This window comes from Oncorhynchus tshawytscha, unplaced genomic scaffold (genome assembly GCF_018296145.1).
Source record: "Oncorhynchus tshawytscha isolate Ot180627B unplaced genomic scaffold, Otsh_v2.0 Un_contig_3229_pilon_pilon, whole genome shotgun sequence".
NCBI classification, from domain to species: domain Eukaryota; kingdom Metazoa; phylum Chordata; class Actinopteri; order Salmoniformes; family Salmonidae; genus Oncorhynchus; species Oncorhynchus tshawytscha.
Genome location: NW_024609615.1, coordinates 1 through 19,883, shown reverse-complemented (window position 1 = coordinate 19,883; position 19,883 = coordinate 1). Strand labels below are relative to the sequence as shown.

Genomic DNA, 19,883 nt, shown 5'->3' with positions numbered 1-19,883 from the left:
TCTCTTTCCGTAGTTGAAGTCAGAACGCTAATCTCTTTCCGTAGTTGAAGTCAGAACGCTAATCTCTTTCCGTAGTTGAAGTCAGAACGCTAATCTCTTTCCGTTTGAAGTCCGTAGTTGAAGTCAGAACGCTAATCTCTTTCCGTAGTTGCAGTCAACTATTTGATAACAGTTGTTGACCATCTAGCTTCTGTCAAAGCCTCTTCTATCTTCTCGATTGTAATACGTGGAAATCTTAAACTATCTCTACTTGCAATTAAGACCTCTTTAGTTAACATGAACTGTATGGTGTGACATGATTAAGGCTTGCAATAAGTTAATAACAAGAGACAACAACTAAACTAAAGTAAGTGAAATGCTGCTGGCTAGCTAGCTACCAGGTAGGTTAACCAGCTAGCTGCTCTTCTACATGTAGGTTTGTATTGTTCTAGCTAGATTAACACCATCATACCAGAAGTGTGCTGTGCATAATGAAACGTATCTGTATACTGTATGAATTTCTAGGCCAGTGTACCTGCTATAACGTTAGATTGTTACACTGATGAATGTTACCGTTTTACTTTCATAATTCAGTCTTTCTTAAAAACACAGTTGGCAAGAAATGAAAGTGAATGAATTCCAGCTAGCATTGTGTTTCTACTGTAAAGAGGTGACGTTGCCAAGGGTTTTCTACTTCATTGTGAAAACTGACATCCTGCTCAGAAAGTTGGGCGCTTTGTGAAAGGGTGTTTTGGAAGATGACCGTAATGATTCATGATGAACCAGGGAGAGAAGACCACAATTGGGTCTGAATGATTGAATTTGTGTCCTTAAAATGTCTGATCGTGTTCTGTGTGTTGGTTACCTAACCCTGTCCCATCGGTCTCTCTCTCTCTCCCTCACTGGTCTCTCTCTCTCTCTCTCTCTCTCTCTCTCTCTCTCTCTCTCTCTCTCCCTGTCCCATCTCTCTCTCTCTCTCTGTCTCTCTCTCTCTCCCTGTCCCATCGGTCTCTCTCTCTCCGTCTGTCTCCTCTCTCTCTGTCTCTGTCTCTCTCTCTCTCTCTCTCCTCCCTGTCCGTCGGTCTCTCTCTCCTAAGCATGAAACTACGTGTGAGGATAAACAAGCAGACCAGCCCGGTGAAGCTGGAGGGAGAGGAGCCCACTCTGACAGAGCTCAGGTTAGTTCAAATCAGAGAGATCCTTCTGCCTTCACATGGCCTCAGGTTAGTTAGTCTCTCAGGTTAGTTAGTCCCTCCCTCAGGTTAGTTAGTCCCTCAGGTTAGTCCCTCAGGGTTAGTTAGTCCCTCAGGTTAGTTAGGTCCCTCAGGTTAGTTAGTCCCTCAGGTTAGTCCCTCAGGTTAGTTAGTCCTCAGGTTAGTTAGTCCCTCAGGTTAGTTAGTCCCTCAGGTTAGTTAGTCCCTCAGGTTAGTTAGACCCTCAGGTTAGTTAGACCCTCAGGTTAGTCTTAGTCCCTCAGGTTAGTCCCAGGTTAGTTAGTCCCTCAGGTTAGTTAGTCCCTCAGGTTAGTTAGACCCTCAGGTTTAGTCCCTCAGGTTAGTTAGGTTAGTTAGTCCCTCAGGTTAGTTAGTCCCTCAGGTTAGTTAGACCCTCAGGTTAGTTAGTCCCTCAGGTTAGTTAGTCCCTCAGGTTAGTTAGTCCCTCAGGTTAGTTAGACCCTCAGGTTAGTTAGACCCTCAGGTTAGTTAGACCCTCAGGTTAGTTAGACCCTCAGGTTAGTTAGACCCTCAGGTTAGTTAGTCCCTCAGGTTAGTTAGGTTAGTTACCCTCAGGTTAGTTAGACCCTCAGGTTAGTTAGTCCTCAGGTTAGTTAGTCCCTCAGGTTAGTTAGTCCCTCAGGTTAGTTAGTCCCTCAGGTTAGTTAGTCCCTCAGGTTTAGTCCCTCAGGTTAGTTAGACCCTCAGGTCCCTCAGGTTAGTCCCTCAGGTTAGTTAGTCCCTCAGGTTAGTCCCTCAGGTTAGTTAGTCCCTCAGGTTAGTTAGTCCCTCAGGTTAGTTAGTCCCTCAGGTTAGTTAGTCCCTCAGGTTAGTTAGACCCTCAGGTTAGTTAGTCCCTCAGGTTAGTCTCTCAGGTTAGTTAGTCCCTCAGGTTAGTCCCTCAGGTTAGTTAGTCCCTCAGGTTAGTCCCTCAGGTTAGTTAGACCCTCAGGTTAGTTAGACCCTCAGGTTAGTTAGTCCCTCAGGTTAGTTAGACCCTCAGGTTAGTTAGTCCCTCAGGTTAGTTAGACCCTCAGGTTAGTTAGTCCCTCAGGTTAGTTAGTCCCTCAGTTAGACCCTCAGGTTAGTTAGTCCCTCAGGTTAGTTAGTCCCTCAGGTTAGTTAGACCCTCAGGTTAGTTAGTCCCTCAGGTTAGTTAGTCCCTCAGGTTAGTTAGTCCCTCCCCTCAGGTTAGTTAGTCCCTCAGGTTAGTTAGTCCCTCAGGTTAGTTAGTCCCTCAGGTTAGTTAGTCCCTCAGGTTAGTTAGTCCCTCAGGTTAGTTAGACCCTCAGGTTAGTTAGTCCCTCAGGTTAGTTAGTCCCTCAGGTTTAGTTAGACCCTCAGGTTAGTTAGTCCCTCAGGTTAGTTAGTCCCTCAGGTTAGTTAGTCCCTCAGGTTAGTTAGACCCTCAGGTTAGTTAGTCCCTCAGGTTAGTTAGGTCCCTCAGGTTAGTTAGTCCCTCAGGTTAGTTAGACCTTCAGTTAGTCCCTCAGGTTAGTCCCTCAGGTTAGTTAGTCCCTCTGGTTAGTTAGTCCCTCAGGTTAGTTAGTCCCTCAGGTTAGTCCCTCAGGTTAGTTAGTCCCTCAGGTTAGTCCCTCAGGTTAGTTAGACCCTCAGGTTAGTTAGACCCTCAGCTTAGTCCCTCAGGTTAGTTAGTCCCTCAGGTTAGTCACTTTCTCCTTCTGTTGCTAAAGGGCAATTCCATGGTAGACTAGATTTAGATTTTCACTCTAAAATGTCTGCCGAACAAAAAACATTGATTTCAAAGTTTAACAAACCATACAACTCCATGCACAAGGACGACTTTTAAAAATGCCCACTTACAATTTTAGAGGAAAAACTAGTTTTATTGCTAACAGAATAAAACTAAGGGAGATTTTACTGTAATTCTGGAACCAAACTTTGCATCTGGAGTTTTTCCAGTAAATGTGGTATTTTTAAATGTATTGTGTAAATTGTTCAGAGGTCATTGTTCATAGTTGTATGGTTTATTAAACGTAGAACTCAATGGTTTGTGTTAAGCAAACATTTGATTAACTCTCCTCTGTCCCCCACAGCCCAGACACAGAGTTCACCTTGTCCCTGAACGGTTCAGATCCTAACTCTCCTCTGTCCCCCACAGCCCAGACACAGAGTTCACCTTGTCCCTGAACGGTTCAGATCCTAACTCTCCTCTGTCCCCCCAGACACACAGCCCAGACACAGAGTTCACCTTGTCCCTGAACGGTTCAGATCCTAACTCTCCTCTGTCCCCCACAGCCCAGACACAGAGTTCACCTTGTCCCTGAAGCCCAGGTTCAGATCCTAACTCTCCTCTGTCCCCCACAGCCCAGACACAGAGTTCACCTTGTCCCTGAACGGTTCAGATCCTAACTCTCCTCTGTCCCCCACAGCCCAGACACAGAGTTCACCTTGTCCCTGAACGGTTCAGATCCTAACTCTCCTCTGTCCCCCACAGCCCAGACACAGAGTTCACCTTGTCCCCCACAGCCCAGACACAGAGTGTCCCTGAACGGTTCAGATCCTAACTCTCCTCTGTCCCCCACAGCCCAGACACAGAGTTCACCTTGTCCCTGAATGGCTCAGATCTTCTATCTGACTCTGGTCAGACTTTGTCCTCTTGTGGCATCGTCACTGGGGACCTGGTCTGTGTCATCTTGCCTCCATCTGTGGCTGTGCCCTCCGCCACCTCTGCCCCCTCCGCTGCCCCTGCTCCCTCAGCCCAGCCAGGCTGGCCCTCAGGCTCCCCTGCTTCCTCTGCTGCCTTTGCCTCTTCAGCCCGCCAGTCACCCAGCAACAACAGCAGCATCAGTAGTAGTAGTCCTGGGCTGTACCAAGCTGTACACCCACCAGCCCAACGCTCCAGTGAGGTGAGCCCTCATCTCCTAACACCAGCAGTATATTATATTACAGTATAGTAGTAGTAGAATATAGTAGTAGTATATTACAATAAAAGTATTCAGACCCCTTGACTTTTTCCACATTTTGTTAAGTTACAACCTTATTCTATAATTGATTCAATTATTTTTTCCCTCTTCAATCTACACACAATACCCCATAATGACATCACAATACCCCATAATGACATCACAATACCCCATAATGACATCACAATACCCCATAATGACAACGTGAAAACAGATTTTTTTCGGATTTTTTGCAAATTTATTAAAAAAAATAAAAAAACATACCTTATTTACAAAAGTATTCAGACCCTTTGCTATGAGACTCAAAATTGAGCTCAGGTGCATCCTGTTTCCATTGATCATCCTTGAGATTTTTCTCCCCCTATCATAAATTCAATTGATTGGACATGATTTGGAAAGGCACACACCTGTCTATATAAGGTCCCTCAGTTAACAGTGCATGTCAGAGCAAAAACCAAGCCATGAGGTCGAATGAATTGTCCGTAGAGCTCCGAGACAGGTTTGTGTCGAGGCACAGATCTGGGGAAGGTTTCCAAAACATTTCTGCAGCCTTGAAGGTCCCCAAGAACACAGTGGCCTCCATCACTCTTAAATGGAAGATGTTTGAAATCACCAAGACTCGAGCAGGGCCATGGTCAAGGAGCTGACCAAGAACCCAATGGTCACTCTGACAGAGCTCCAGAGTATCTCTGGGGAGATGGGACAACCTTCCAGAAGGACAACCATCTCTGCAGCACTCCACCAATCAGGCCTTTATGGTAGAGTGGCCAGATGGAAGCCACTCCTCAGTAAAAGGAACATGACAGCCCACTTGGAGTTTGCCAAAAAGCCACCTAAAGACTCTTAGACCATGAGGAACAAGATTCTCTGGTCTGATGAAACCAAGATTGAACTGTTTGGTCTGAAGGCCAAGCGTAACGTCTGGAGGAAACCTGGCACCATCCCTACAGTGAAGCGTGGTGGTAGCAGCATCATGCTGTGGGGATGTTTTTCAGCAGCAGGGCCTGGGAGACGAGTCAGGATTGAGGGAAATATGAACAGAGCAAAGTACAGAGAGATCATTGAATGAAACCGGCTCCAAGGCACTCATGATCTCAGACTGGGGTGAAGGTTCACCTTCAAACAGGACAACGACCCAAAGCACACAGACAAGAAAATGCAGGTGTGGCTTCGGGACAAGTCTCAATGTCCTTGAGTGGCCCAGCCAGAGCCCGGACTTGAACCCGATCGAACATCTCTGGAGAGACCTGAAAATAGCTGTGCAGCAACACTCCTCATCCAACCTGACAGAGCTTGAGAGGATCTGCAGAGAAGAATGGGAGAAACTCCCCAAATACAGGTGTGCCAAGCTTGTAGCGTCATACCCAAGAAGACTCGAGGCTGTAATCGCTGCCAAAGGTGATTGGTGTCTTTTCACACTGCTATGCTTTATCTTGGCCAGGTCGCAGTTGCAAATGAGAACTTGTTCTCAACTGGCCTACCTGGTTAAATAAAGGTGTTCTCAACTGGCCTACCTGGTTAAATAAAGGTGTTCTCAACTGGCCTACCTGGTTAAATAAAGGTGTTCTCAACTGGCCTACCTGGTTAAATAAAGGTGTTCTCAACTAGTCTACCTGGTTAAATAAAGGTGTTCTCAACTAGCCTACCTGGTTAAATAAAGGTGTTCTCAACTGGCCTACCTGGTTAAATAAAGGTGTTCTCAACTGGCCTACCTGGTTAAATAAAGGTGTTCTCAACTGGCCTACCTGGTTAAATAAAGGTGTTCTCCACTAGCCTACCTGGTTAAATAAAGGTGTTCTCAACTAGCCTACCTGGTTAAATAAAGGTGTTCTCAACTAGCCTACCTGGTTAAATAAAGGTGTTCTCAACTAGCCTACCTGGTTAAATAAAGGTGTTCTCAACTAGCCTACCTGGTTAAATAAAGGTGTTCTCAACTAGCCTACCTGGTTAAATAAAGGTGTTCTCAACTAGCCAACCTGGCTAAATAAAGGTGAAATAAAAAAATAAATAAAAAAATTAAGTAAAGTACTGAGTAAAGGGTCTGAATACTATGTAAATATGTAATAATATGTAAATGTGATATTTTTATGTATGTATGTATGTAAATATGTATGTATGTATGTAAGTAAATATGTATGTATGTATGTAAGTAAATATGTATGTATGTATGTATGTATGTATGTAAATATGTATGTATGTATGTATGTAAATATGTATGTATGTATGTATGTGTAAATATGTATGTATGTATGTATGTAAATATGTATGTATGTATGTATGTATGTAAATATGTATGTATGTATGTATGTGTGTGTGTGTGTGTGTGTGTGTATATATAATGTGTCGGTAAATCGTATGCTTTTACTGTGAGTTTTGTATAACTCTAATAGGACACTGCTGTTGACTTTCTTCTCAGTACCAGATAGTCACCATGCTGATTTGTGTTGTTGATCCAGGCCAGCACCAGCAAGGGGGCGGAGCCTCAACGGGAAGTGGTCAGAGAGGAGGAGGAGCAGGAAGAAGAGGCAGGTCAGTGGGTGTGGGAGCCCATGCTGTGTGGGGAGGCAGAAGGAGGGAAGGTACCCCATTCCCTGGAGGTTCTGTACCACCAGGCTCAGAGCAGCAGTACCTGTGATGCCCTGATGGTGGCAGTCCACCTCCTGATGGTGGAGACTGGCTTCCTGTGTCAGGTAAGCCTCTACAGGAGACTGGGGGGGACAATCTCAATTGAATACTCCTTGCATTCCTCTCTGCTTCCTTCCTCAAAACCCATTGGAGGAGAAGGTCAGGTGGGAGGGACCTCTGGCTTTCTCATCCAATGGGTTTGAGAAGGAGGCGAGGAGAGAGGACGCTAGGAGTATGCAATTGAGATTCTCTCTGGGATTTGCATCCCAAATGGCACCCTAGTCCCTACATAGTGCACTACTGTTGACCAGAACCCTATTCCCTAAATTGTGTGTGTGTGTGTGTGTAGGGCTCTGAGGGGCGTCCTGGTGAGATGCCAGCTGGGTGGAGGGCACCAGGAGGGCTGTACAGACTGCAGTATGCCCATCCTCTCTGTGACGACAGCCTGGCCTTGGTCCTAGCTGTCCCCATGGGACCCGTTCTGGTTATCAACGGTCAGTCTCACTGTTTCTCAAAGCTGTGTCCCAAATGGGGTTTATTACTTCTGACCAGGGACCATAGGGCTCTATAGGGGGCCATCTGGAAGGGCTCTATAGGGGCCATCTGGAAGGGCTCTAAAGGGGCCATCTAGAAGGACCATAGGGCTCTATAGGGGGCCATCTGGAAGGGCTCTATAGGGGGCCATCTGGAAGGGCTCTAAAGGGGCCATCTAGAAGGACCATAGGGCTCTATAGGGGGCCATCTGGAAGGGCTCTATAGGGGGCCATCTGGAAGGGCTCTATAGGGGGCCATCTGGAAGGGCTCTATAGGGGGCCATCTGGAAGGGCTCTAAAGGGGCCATCTAGAAGGAACATAGGGCTCTATAGGGGCCATCTGGAAGGGCTCTATAGGGGCCATCTGGAAGGGCTCTATAGGGGGCCATCTGGAAGGGCTCTATAGGGGGCCATCTGGAAGGGCTCTAAAGGGGCCATCTAGAAGGAACATAGGGCTCTATAGGGGGCCATCTGGAAGGGCTCTATAGGGGCCATCTGGAAGGGCCATAGGGCTCTATAGGGGCCATGTGGAAGGGCTCTATAGGGGGCCATGTGGAAGGGCTCTATAGGGGGCCATCTAGAAGGGCTCTATAGGGGCCATGTGGAAGGGCTCTATAGGGGCCATGTGGAAGGGCTCTATAGGGGGCCATCTGGAAGGGCTCTATAGGGGGCCATCTGGAAGGGCTCTATAGGGGGCCATCTAGAAGGGCTCTATAGGGGGCCATGTGGAAGGGCTCTATAGGGGGCCATCTAGAAGGGCTCTATAGGGGGCCATCTGGAAGGGCTCTATAGGGGGCCATCTGGAAGGGCTCTATAGGGGGCCATCTAGAAGGGCTCTATAGGGGCCATGTGGAAGGGCTCTATAGGGGCCATGTGGAAGGGCTCTATCCATCTGGAAGGGCTCTATAGGGGGCCATCTGGAAGGGCTCTATAGGGGGCCATCTGGAAGGGCTCTATAGGGGGCCATCTGGAAGGGCTCTATAGGGGGCCATCTGGAAGGGCTCTATAGGGGGCCATCTAGAAGGACCATAGGGCTCTATAGGGGGCCATGTGGAAGGGCTCTATAGGGGGCCATGTGGAAGGGCTCTATAGGGGCCATGTGGAAGGGCTCTATAGGGGCCATCTGGAAGGGCTCTATAGGGGGCCATGTGGAAGGGCTCTATAGGGGGCCATGTGGAAGGGCTCTATAGGGGCCATGTGGAAGGGCTCTATAGGGGCCATCTGGAAGGGCTCTATAGGGGGCCATCTGGAAGGGCTCTAAAGGGGCCATCTAGAAGGACCATAGGGCTCTATAGGGGGCCATCTGGAAGGGCTCTATGGGGGCCATCTGGAAGGGCTCTATAGGGGCCATGTGGAAGGGCTCTATAGGGGCCATGTGGCAGGGCTCTATAGGGGCCATGTGGAAGGGCTCTATAGGGGCCATGTGGAAGGGCTCTATAGGGGGCCATCTGGAAGGGCTCTATAGGGGGCCATCTAGAAGGGCTCTATAGGGGCCATGTGGAAGGGCTCTATAGGGGACCATCTGGAAGGACCATAGGGCTCTATAGGGGCCATCTGGAAGGGCTCTATAGGGGCCATCTGGAAGGACCATAGGGCTCTATAGGGGCCATCTGGAAGGACCACAGGGTTCTATAGGGGCCATCTGGAAGAACCATAGGGCTCTATAGGGGGCCATCTGGAAGGACCATAGGGCTCTATAGGGGCCACCTGGAAGGGCTCTATAGGGGCCATCTGGAAGGACCATAGGGCTCTATAGGGGCCATCTGGAAGGGCTCTATAGGGGGCCATCTGGAAGGGCTCTATAGGGGGCCATCTGGAAGCCCCATAGAACTCTATAGGGGCCATCTGGAAGGACCGTAGGGCTCTATAGGGGGCCATCTGGAAGGACCGTAGGGCTCTATAGGGGCCATCTGGAAGGACCGTAGGGCTCTATAGGGGGCCATCTGGAAGGACCGTAGGGCTCTATAGGGGGCCATCTGGAAGGACCGTAGGCTCTATAGGGGCCATCTGGAAGGACCGTAGGGCTCTATAGGTGCCATCTGGATGGACCGTAGGGCTCTATAGGGGCCATCTGGAAGGACCGTAGGGCTCTATAGGGGGCCATCTGGAAGGACCGTAGGGCTCTATAGGGGCCATCTGGAAGGACCGTAGGGCTCTATAGGGGGCCATCTGGAAGGACCGTAGGGCTCTATAGGGGCCATCTGGAAGGACCGTAGGGCTCTATAGGGGGCCATCTGGAAGGACCGTAGGGCTCTATAGGGGGCCATGTGGAAGGGCTCTATAGGGGACCATCTGGAAGGGCTCTATAGGGGACCATCTAGAAGGGCTCTATAGGGGGCCATGTGGAAGGGCTCTATAGGGGACCATCTGGAAGGGCTCTATAGGGGACCATCTGGAAGGGCTCTATAGTGGCCATCTGGAAGGCAGTCTCAGTCTTTGACATAGCTATATGTTTGATCCATCTCTGCTTATCATTATTGATTGGTCTCCCCCCTGATTCATCGGTATATTGCTCCCCTCTGCAGCCACCCTGAAGATGAACCAGCAGGTGGACACAGTGAGGAAACTGTCGCTGAAACCCTCCACCTATGTGACTGACCAGTGGACAGGTTAGTGTGACTGACCAGTGGACAGGTTAGTGTGACTGACCAGTGGACAGGTTAGTGTGACTGACCAGTGGACAGGTTAGTGTGACTGACCAGTGGACAGGTTAGTGTGACTGACCAGTGGACAGGTTAGTGTGACTGACCAGTGGACAGGTTAGTGTGACTGACCAGTGGACAGGTTAGTGTGACTGACCAGTGGACAGGTTCTGTGTGACTGGTGACTGACCAGTGGGCAGGTTTGTGTGACTGACCAGTGGACAGGTTAGTGTGTCTGGTGACTGACCAGTGGACAGGTTAGTGTGACTGACCAGTGGACAGGTTAGTGTCACTGACCAGTGGACAGGTTAGTGTGACTGACCAGTGGACAGGTTAGTGTGACTGACCAGTGGACAGGTTCTGTGTGACTGGTGACTGACCAGTGGGCAGGTTAGTGTGACTGACCAGTGGACAGGTTTGTGTGACTGACCAGTGGACAGGTTAGTGTGTCTGGTGACTGACCAGTGGGCAGGTTAGTGTGACTGACCAGTGGACAGGTTAGTGTGACTGACCAGTGGGCAGGTTAGTGTGACTGACCAGTGGGCAGGTTAGGACTGACCAGTGGGCAGGTTAGTGTGACTGACCAGTGGGCAGGTTTGTGTGACTGACCAGTGGACAGGTTAGTGTGTCTGGTGACTGACCAGTGGACAGGTTAGTGTGACTGACCAGTGGGCAGGTTTGTGTGACTGACCAGTGGACAGGTTAGTGTGTCTGGTGACTGACCAGTGGACAGGTTAGTGTGACTGACCAGTGGACAGGTTAGTGTGACTGACCAGTGGACAGGTTAGTGTGTCTGGTGACTGACCAGTGGGCAGGTTAGTGTGACTGACCAGTGGACAGGTTGGTGTGACTGACCAGTGGGCAGGTTTGTGTGACTGACCAGTGGACAGGTTAGTGTGTCTGGTGACTGACCAGTGGACAGGTTAGTGTGACTGACCAGTAGACAGGTTAGTGTGACTGACCAGTGGACAAGTTAGTGTGACTGACCAGTGGACAGGTTAGTGTGTTCTGTCTGTTCTGTTCCAGGTGACAGTGTCTGTACTGTTCCAGGTGTCTGTTCTGTGTGTTGATCCACAGGTGACAGTGTCTGTACTGTTCCAGGTGTCTGTTCTGTGTGTTGATCCACAGGTGACAGTGTCTGTTCTGTTCCAGGTGATAGTGTCTGTTCTGTTCCAGGTGACAGTGTCTGTTCTGTCCCAGGTGACAGTGTCTGTTCTGTCCCAGGTGACAGTGTCTGTTCTGTCCCAGGTGACAGTGTCTGTTCTGTCCCAGGTGACAGTGTCTGTTCTGTCCCAGGTGACAGTGTCTGTTCTGTCCCAGGTGACAGTGTCTGTTCTGTTCCAGGTGATAGTGTCTGTTCTGTTCCAGGTGACAGTGTCTGTTCTGTTCCAGGTGATAGTGTCTGTCCTGTCCCAGGTTATAGTGTCTGTTCTGTCTGTACTGTTCCAGGTGACACTGTCTGTTCTGTTCCAGGTGACAGTGTCGGTTCTGTCTGTTCTATTCCAGGTGACACTGTCTGTTCTGTTCCAGGTGACAGTGTCTGTTCTGTCTGTTCTGTTCCAGGTGATAGTGTCTGTTCTGTCCCAGGTGATAGTGTCTGTTTTGTCTGTTCTGTCCCAGGTGACAGTGTCTGTTCTGTTCCAGGTGATAGTGTCTGTTCTGTCTGTCCTGTTCCAGGTGATAGTGTCTGTTCTGTCTGTCCTGTTCCAGGTGATAGTGTCTGTTCAGTGTGTTGATCCACGGGTGACAGTGTCTGTTCTTTGTGTTGATCCACAGGTGACAGTGTCTGTTCTGTGTGTTGATCCACAGGTGACAGTGTCTGTTCTGTCTGTCCTGTTCCAGGTTTTAGTGTCTGTTCTGTGTGTTGATCCACAGGTGACAGTGCAGCGGCCGTCTACACAGAGCTGAGGAAGTTGTCCCGGGTCTTCAAAGACCAGCTGGTGTATCCTCTGATAGCTTCAGCCAGAGAAGGTACTGGGATGTAGATATATAGTCCTGTTCTTCAAAGACCAGTAGATATACAGTACTGGGATGTAGATATTTAGTGCTGTTATTAAATATATAGTACTGTTATTAACTATATAGTACTGGGATGTAGATATATAGTACTGTTATTAAATATATAGTACTGGGATGTAGATATATAGTACTGTTATTAAATATATAGTACTGGGATGTAGATGTATAGTACTGTTATTAAATAAATAGTACTGGGATGTAGATATATAGTACTGTTATTAAATATATAGTACTGGGATGTAGATGTATAGTACTGTTATTAAATAAATAGTACTGGGATGTAGATACATAGTACTGTTATTAAATAAATAGTACTGGGATGTAGATATATAGTACTGGGATGTAGATATATAGTACTGGGATGTAGATATATAGTACTGGGATGTAGGTATATAGTTCTGGGATGTAGATATATAGTATTGTTATTAAATATATAGTACTGGGATGTAGATATATAGTACTGTTATTAAATATATAGTACTGGGATGTAGATATATAGTACTGTTATTAAATAAATAGTACTGGGATGTAGATGTATAGTACTGTTATTAAATATATAGTACTGGGATGTAGATATATAGTACTGTTATTAAATATATAGTACTGGGATGTAGATATATAGTACTGGGATGTAGCTATATAGTACTGTTATTAAATAAATAGTACTGTAATGTAGATATATAGTACTGGGATGTAGATATATAGTTCTGGGATGTAGATATATAGTACTGTTATTAAATATATAGTACTGGGATGTAGATATATAATACTGTTATTAAATATATAGTACTGGGATGTAGATATATAGTACTGTTATTAAATATATAGTACTGTTATTAAATATATAGTCCTGGGATGTAGACATATAGTACTGTTATTAAATGTATAGTACTGGGATGTAGATATATAGTACTGTTATTAAATAAATAGTACTGGGATGTAGATATATAGTAATGGGATGTAGATATATAGTACTGGGATGTAGCTATATAGTACTGTTATTAAATAAATAGTACTGTAATGTAGATATATAGTACTGGGATGTAGATATATAGTTCTGGGATGTAGATATATAGTACTGTTATTAAATATATAGTACTGGGATGTAGATATATAATACTGTTATTAAATATATAGTACTGGGATGTAGATATATAGTACTGTTATTAAATATATAGTACTGGGATGTAGATATATAGTACTGTTATTAAATATATAGTACTGGGATGTAGATATATAGTACTGTTATTAAATAAATAGTACTGGGATGTAGATATATAGTACTGGGATGTAGATATATAGTACTGTTATTAAATAAATAGTACTGGGATGTAGATATATAGTACTGGGATGTAGATATATAGTACTGTTATTAAATATATAGTACTGGGATGTAGGTATATAGTACTGGGATGTAGATATATAGTACTGGGATGTAGATATATAGTACTGGGATGTAGATATATAGTACTGGGATGTAGATATATAGTACTGGGATGTAGATATATAGTACTGTTATTAAATATATAGTCCTGGGATGTAGATATATAGTACTGTTATTAAATATATAGTACTGGGATGTAGATATAAATAGTACTGGGATGTAGATATATAGTACTGTTATTAAATAAATAATACTGGGATGTAGATATATAGTTCTGGGATGTAGATATATAGTACTGGGATGTAGATATATAGTACTGTTATTAAATATATAGTACTGGGATGTAGATGTATAGTACTGTTATTAAATATAGTACTGGGATGTAGATATATAGTACTGTTATTAAATATATAGTACTGTGAAGTAGATATGTAGTACTGTTACTAAGAAATAAATAGTACTGTGAGGTAGATATGTAGTACTGTTACTAAGAAATAAATAGTACTGTGAGGTAGATATGGATTACTGTTATTAAGAAGGAAATATCTGGAAATATGACATTGGTCTCAGATCTCACTGCAATCATTTAAAATCATTGAATAGCAAACGTTAATGACCAATGTGTCAAATACATTACTCCCTGTCTCCCCCTGTTGTCTGGTGATGGTATAACAGCCATGATCCTGCCAGCAGTGTTGTAACTCTCTGTCTCCCCTGTTGTCTGGTGGTGGTATAACAGCCATGGCCCTGCCAGCAGTGTTTGGCCTGCCAGTCCTTCCTCCAGAGCTGTTACTGAGGGTGCTGAGACTGCTGGATGTCTCCTCTCTCCTGGCCCTCTCCTCGGTCAACAGACACCTCCACCAGACCACCACAGACCCGGCCCTCTGGAGACACCTCTACCGCAGAGACTTCCGAGGTAGGACAAACGCACACACATACAAACAAATCAAATCAAATGTATTTATATAGCCCTTCGTACATCAGCTGATATCTCAAAGTGCTGTACAGAAACCCAGCCTAAAACCCCAAACAGCAAGCAATGCAGGTGTAGAAGCACGGTGGCTAGGAAAAACTCCCTAGAAAGGCCAAAACCTAGGAAGAAACCTAGAGAGGAACCAGGCTATGTGGGGTGGCCAGTCCTCTTCTGGCTGTGCCGGGTGGAGATTATAACAGAACATGGCCAAGATGTTCAAATGTTCATAAATGATCAGCATGTTCGAATAATAAGAAGGCAGAACAGTTGAAACTGAAGCAGCAGCACGGCCAGGTGGACTGGGGACAGCAAGGAGTCATCATGTCAGGTAATCCTGGGGCATGGTCCTAGGGCTCAGGTCCTCTGAGAGAGAGAAGGAGAGAATTAGAGAACGCACACTTAGATTCACACAGGACACTGAATAGGACAGGAGAAGTACTCCAGATATAACAAACTGACCCTAGCCCCGACACATAAACTACTGCAGCATAAATACTGGAGGCTGAGACAGGAGGGGTCAGGAGACACTGTGGACCCATCCGAGGACACCCCGGACAGGGCCAAACAGGAAGGATATAACCCCACCCACTTTGCCAAAGCACAGCCCCCACACCACTAGAGGGATATCTTCAACCACCAACTTACCATCCTGAGACAGGGCCGAGTATAGCCCACAAAGATCTCCGCCATGGCACAACCCAAGGGGGGGCGCCAACCCAGACAGGATGACCACATCAGTGAATCAACCCACTCAGGTGACGCACCCCTTCCAGGGACGGCATGAGAGAGCCCCAGTAAGCCAATGACTCAGCCCCTGTAATAGGGTTAGAGGCAGAGAATCCCAGTGGAAAGAGGGGAACCGGCCAGGCAGAGACAGCAAGGGCGGTTCGTTGCTCCAGAGCCTTTCCGTTCACCTTCCCACTCCTGGGCCAGACTACACTCAATCATATGACCCACTGAAGAGATGAGTCTTCAGTAAAGACTTAAAGGTTGAGACCGAGTTTGCGTCTCTGACATGGGTAGGCAGACCGTTCCATAAAAATGGAGCTCTATAGGAGAAAGCCCTGCCTCCAGCTGTTTGCTTAGAAATTCTAGGGACTATTAGGAGGCCTGCGTCTTGTGACCGTAGCGTACGTGTAGGTATGTACGGCAGGACCAAATCAGAGAGATGGGTAGGAGCAAGCCCATGTAATGCTTTGTAGGTTAGCAGTAAAACCTTGAAATCAGCCCTTGCTTTGACAGGAAGCCAGTGTAGGGGGCTCGCACTGGAGTAATATGATCAAATTTTTGGTTCTAGTCAGGATTCTAGCAGCCGTATTTAGTACTAACTGAAGTTTATTTAGTGCTTTATCCGGGTAGCCGGAAAGTAGAGCATTGCAGTAGTCTAACCTAGAAGTGACAAAAGCATGGATTAATTTTTCTGCATCATTTTTGGACAGAAAGTTTCTGATTTTTGCAATGTTACGTAGATGGAAAAAAGATGTCCTTGAAATGGTCTTGATATGTTCTTCAAAAGAGAGATCAGGGTCCAGAGTAATGCCGAGGTCCTTCACAGTTTTATTTGAGACGACTGTACAACCATTAAGATTAATTGTCAGATTCAACAGAAGATCTCTTTGTTTCTTGGGACCTAGAACAAGCATCTCTGTTTTGTCCGAGTTTAAAAGTAGAAAGTTTGCAGCCATCCACTTCCTTATGTCTGAAACACATGCTTCTAGCAAGGGCAATTTTGGGGCTTCACCATGTTTCATTGAAATGTACAGCTGTGTGTCATCCGCATAGCAGTGAAAGTTAACATTATGTTTTCGAATAACATCCCCAAGAGGTAAAATATATAGTGAAAACAATAGTGGTCCCAAAACGGAACCTTGAGGAACACCGAAATGTACAGTTGATTTGTCAGAGGACAAACCATTCACAGAGACAAACTGATATCTTTCCGACAGATAAGATCTAAACCAGGCCAGAACTTGTCCGTGTAGACCAATTTGGGTTTCCAATCTCTCCAAAAGAATGTGGTGATCGATGGTATCAAAAGCAGCACTAAGGTCTAGGAGCACGAGGACAGATGCAGAGCCTCGGTCCGATGCCATTAAAATGTCATTTACCACCTTCACAAGTGCCGTCTCAGTGCTATGATGGGGTCTAAAACCAGACTGAAGCATTTCGTATACATTGTTTGTCTTCAGGAAGGCAGTAAACACACACACACACACGGATATATTTATAAACACACATAAAAGACAGGAGGTTTCTGGTCTGTCTGGAGGGTCTCTGGTCTATCTGGAGGGTCTCTGGTCTGTCTGGAGGGTTTCTGGTCTGTCTGGAGGGTCTCTGGTCTGTCTGGAGGGTCTCTGGTCTGTCTGGAGGGTCTCTGGTCTGTCTGGAGGGTCTCTGGTCTGTCTGGAGGGTCTCTGGTCTGTCTGGAGGGTCTCTGGTCTGTCTGGAGGGTCTCTGGTCTATCTGGAGGGTCTCTGGTCTGTCTGGAGGGTCTCTGGTCTGTCTGGAGGGTCTCCGGCCTGTCTGGAGGGACTCTGGTCTATCTGGAGGGTCTCTCTCCAGAGTGTCTGTTAAATGACGTGTCGGTGTCTGTATTATAGATATATTAGATTCTACATGTCAGAGCAGAACTAGGACTGTTCTCCTGAGACGTCTGTATTATAGATATGTTAGATTCTACATGTCAGAGCAGAACTAGGTCTGTTCTCCTGAGACGTCTGTATTAAATATATGTTAGTTATTGAGTGCATATTGTGTGATGGAGATTGTTATTTGACTGTTGCAGACGGCCAAGACCACAGCAGAGCCAGAGACACTCAGTGGAGAGAGGTGAGTCAGGTCCCAGTATTCTATATATTGACTGCACTTTGAACACGTGTCCAGACCCGGTTTAAAGGGTTTGGTCTCAGCTCTATTTATTCAAAAACTACAATCTGACGTGAATAAAACCCCAGCTACAATCTGACGTGAATAAAACCCCAGCTACAATCTGACGTGACTGAAACCCCGGCTACAATCTGACGTGACTGAAACCCCGGCTACAATCTGACGTGAATGAAACCCCAGCTACAATCTGACGTGACTGAAACCCCAGCTACAATCTGACATGAAAACCCCAGCTACAATCTGACGTGAATAAAACCCCAGCTACAATCTGACATGAATAACCCCACCCCAGCTACAATCTGACATGAATAAAACCCCAGCTACAATCTGATGTGAATAAAACCCCAGCTACAATCTGACGTGAATAAAACCCCACCCAGCTACAATCTGACGTGAATAAACCCCCAATCTGGCTACAATCTGACATGAATAAACCCCCAGCTACAATCTGACGTGACTGAAACCCCAGCTACAATCTGACGTGACTGAAACCCCGGCTACAATCTGACATGAATAAAACCCCAGCTACAATCTGACATGAATAAACCCCAGCTACAATCTGACGTGACTGAAACCCCAGCTACAATCTGACGTGAATAAAACCCCAGCTACAATCTGACGTGAATAAAACCCCAGCTACAATCTGACGTCGGTGAAACCCCCAGCTACAATCTGACGTGAATAAACCCCCAGCTACAATCTGACATGAATAAAACCCCAGCTACAATCTGACGTGAATAAAACCCCAGCTACAATCTGACGTGACTGAAACCCCGGCTACAATCTGACGTGAATAAACCCCAGCTACAATCTGACGTGACTGAAACCCCAGCTACAATCTGACGTGACTGAAACCCCAGCTACAATCTGACGTGAATAAAACCCCGGCTACAATCTGACATGAATAAAACCACAGCTACAATCTGACGTGAATAAAACCCCAGCTACAATCTGACGTCGGTGAAACCCCAGCTACAATCTGACGTGAATAAAACCCCAGCTACAATCTGACGTCACTGAAACCCCGGCTACAATCTGACGTGACTGAAACACCGGCGACAATCTGACGTAAATAAAACCCCGGCTACAATCTGACGTGACTGAAACCCCAGCTACAATCTGACATGAATAAACCCCAGCTACAATCTGACGTGACTGAAACCCCAGCTACAATCTGACGTGAATAAAACCCCCCCAGCTACAATCTGACGTGACTGAAAACCCCAGCTACAATCTGACATTAATAAAACCCCAGCTACAATCTGACGTGAATAAAACCCCAGCTACAATCTGACGTGACTGAAACCCCGGCTACAATCTGACGTGACTGAAACCCCGGCTACCTGACGTGACTGAAACTACAATCTGACGTGAATAAAACCCCCAGCTACAATCTGACGTGACTGAAACCCCCGGCTACAATCTGACGTGAATAAAACCCCCACCCAGCTACAATCTGACGTGAATAAACCCCCCAGCTACAATCTGACGTGACTGAAACCCCAGCTACAATCTGACATGAATAAAACCCCAGCTACAATCTGACGTGAATAAAACCCCGGCTACAATCTGACGTGAATAAAACCCCCCAGCTACAATCTGACGTCACTGAAACCCCGGCTACAATCTGACGTGACTGAAACACCGGCGAAAATCTGACGTGACTGAAACCCCGGCTGAAACCCCACATCAGAGTAACATGCTGTCTCATCAGTATCTGTTCCTGTTTACAACAGATGGAATAGTAGTGCACTATGTAGGGAATAGGGCTCTGGTCTAAAGTAGTGCACTATATAGGGAATAGGGCTCTGGTCTAAAGTAGTGCACTATGTAGGGAATAGGGCTCTGGTCTATAGTAGTGCACTATGTAGGGAATAGGGCTCTGGTCTAAAGTAGTGCACTATGTAGGGTTCTGGTCTAAAGTAGTGTACGTAGGGTTCTGGTCTAAAGTAGTGCACTACATAGGGTTCTGGTCTAAAGTAGTGCACTATGTAGGGATCTGGTCTAAAGTAGTGCACTACATAGGGTTCTGGTCTAAAGTAGTGCACTATATAGGGATCTGGTCTAAAGTAGTGCACTATATAGGGAATAGGGCTCTGGTCTATAGTAGTGTACTATATAGGGAATAGGGCTCTGGTCTATAGTAGTGTACTATATAGGGAATAGGGCTCTGGTCTAAAGTAGTGTACTATATAGGGAATAGGGCTCTGGTCTAAAGTAGTGCACTATATAGGGAATAGGGTTCTAGACTAAAGTAGTGTACTATATAGGGAATAGGGCTCTGGTCTAAAGTAGTGCACTGTATAGGGAATAGGGCTCTGGTCTAAAGTAGTGCACTATATAGGGAATAGGGCTCTGGTCTAAAGTAGTGCACTATATAGGGAATAGGGCTCTGGTCTAAAGTAGTGCACTATATAGGAATAGGGCTCTGGTCTAAAGTAGTGCACTATATAGGGAATAGGGCTCTGGTCTAAAGTAGTGCACTATATAGGGAATAGGGCTCTGGTCTAAAGTAGTGCACTATATAGGGAATAGGGCTCTGGTCTAAAGTAGTGCACTATATAGGAATAGGGCTCTGGTCTAAAGTAGTGCACTATATAGGGAATAGGGTTCCCTTTGGGACTCAGACACTGTCTAACTCTGGTGTGTCATTTAGACTCAGACACTGTCTAACTCTCTGGTGTCATTTAGGACTCAGACA

General features: G+C 46.2%; 1 protein-coding gene across 2 annotated transcripts; it reads left to right on the top strand.

Annotated features, from left to right (window-relative positions):
• Positions 1–118: 118 nt before the first annotated feature.
• fbxo7 (F-box protein 7) lies at positions 119–17,125 on the top strand (the record flags this gene model as incomplete). 2 transcript variants are annotated; one of them, XM_042316282.1, is given in 9 exon segments in its annotated part: positions 119–346; positions 1,077–1,202; positions 3,742–4,063; positions 6,577–6,810; positions 7,095–7,239; positions 9,804–9,887; positions 11,796–11,891; positions 14,063–14,239; positions 17,082–17,125. In XM_042316282.1, coding segments are annotated over 8 exon segments (1,227 nt in total), but the record flags the coding sequence as incomplete, so codon positions are not given.
• Between the last annotated feature and the right edge of the window lie 2,758 nt (positions 17,126–19,883).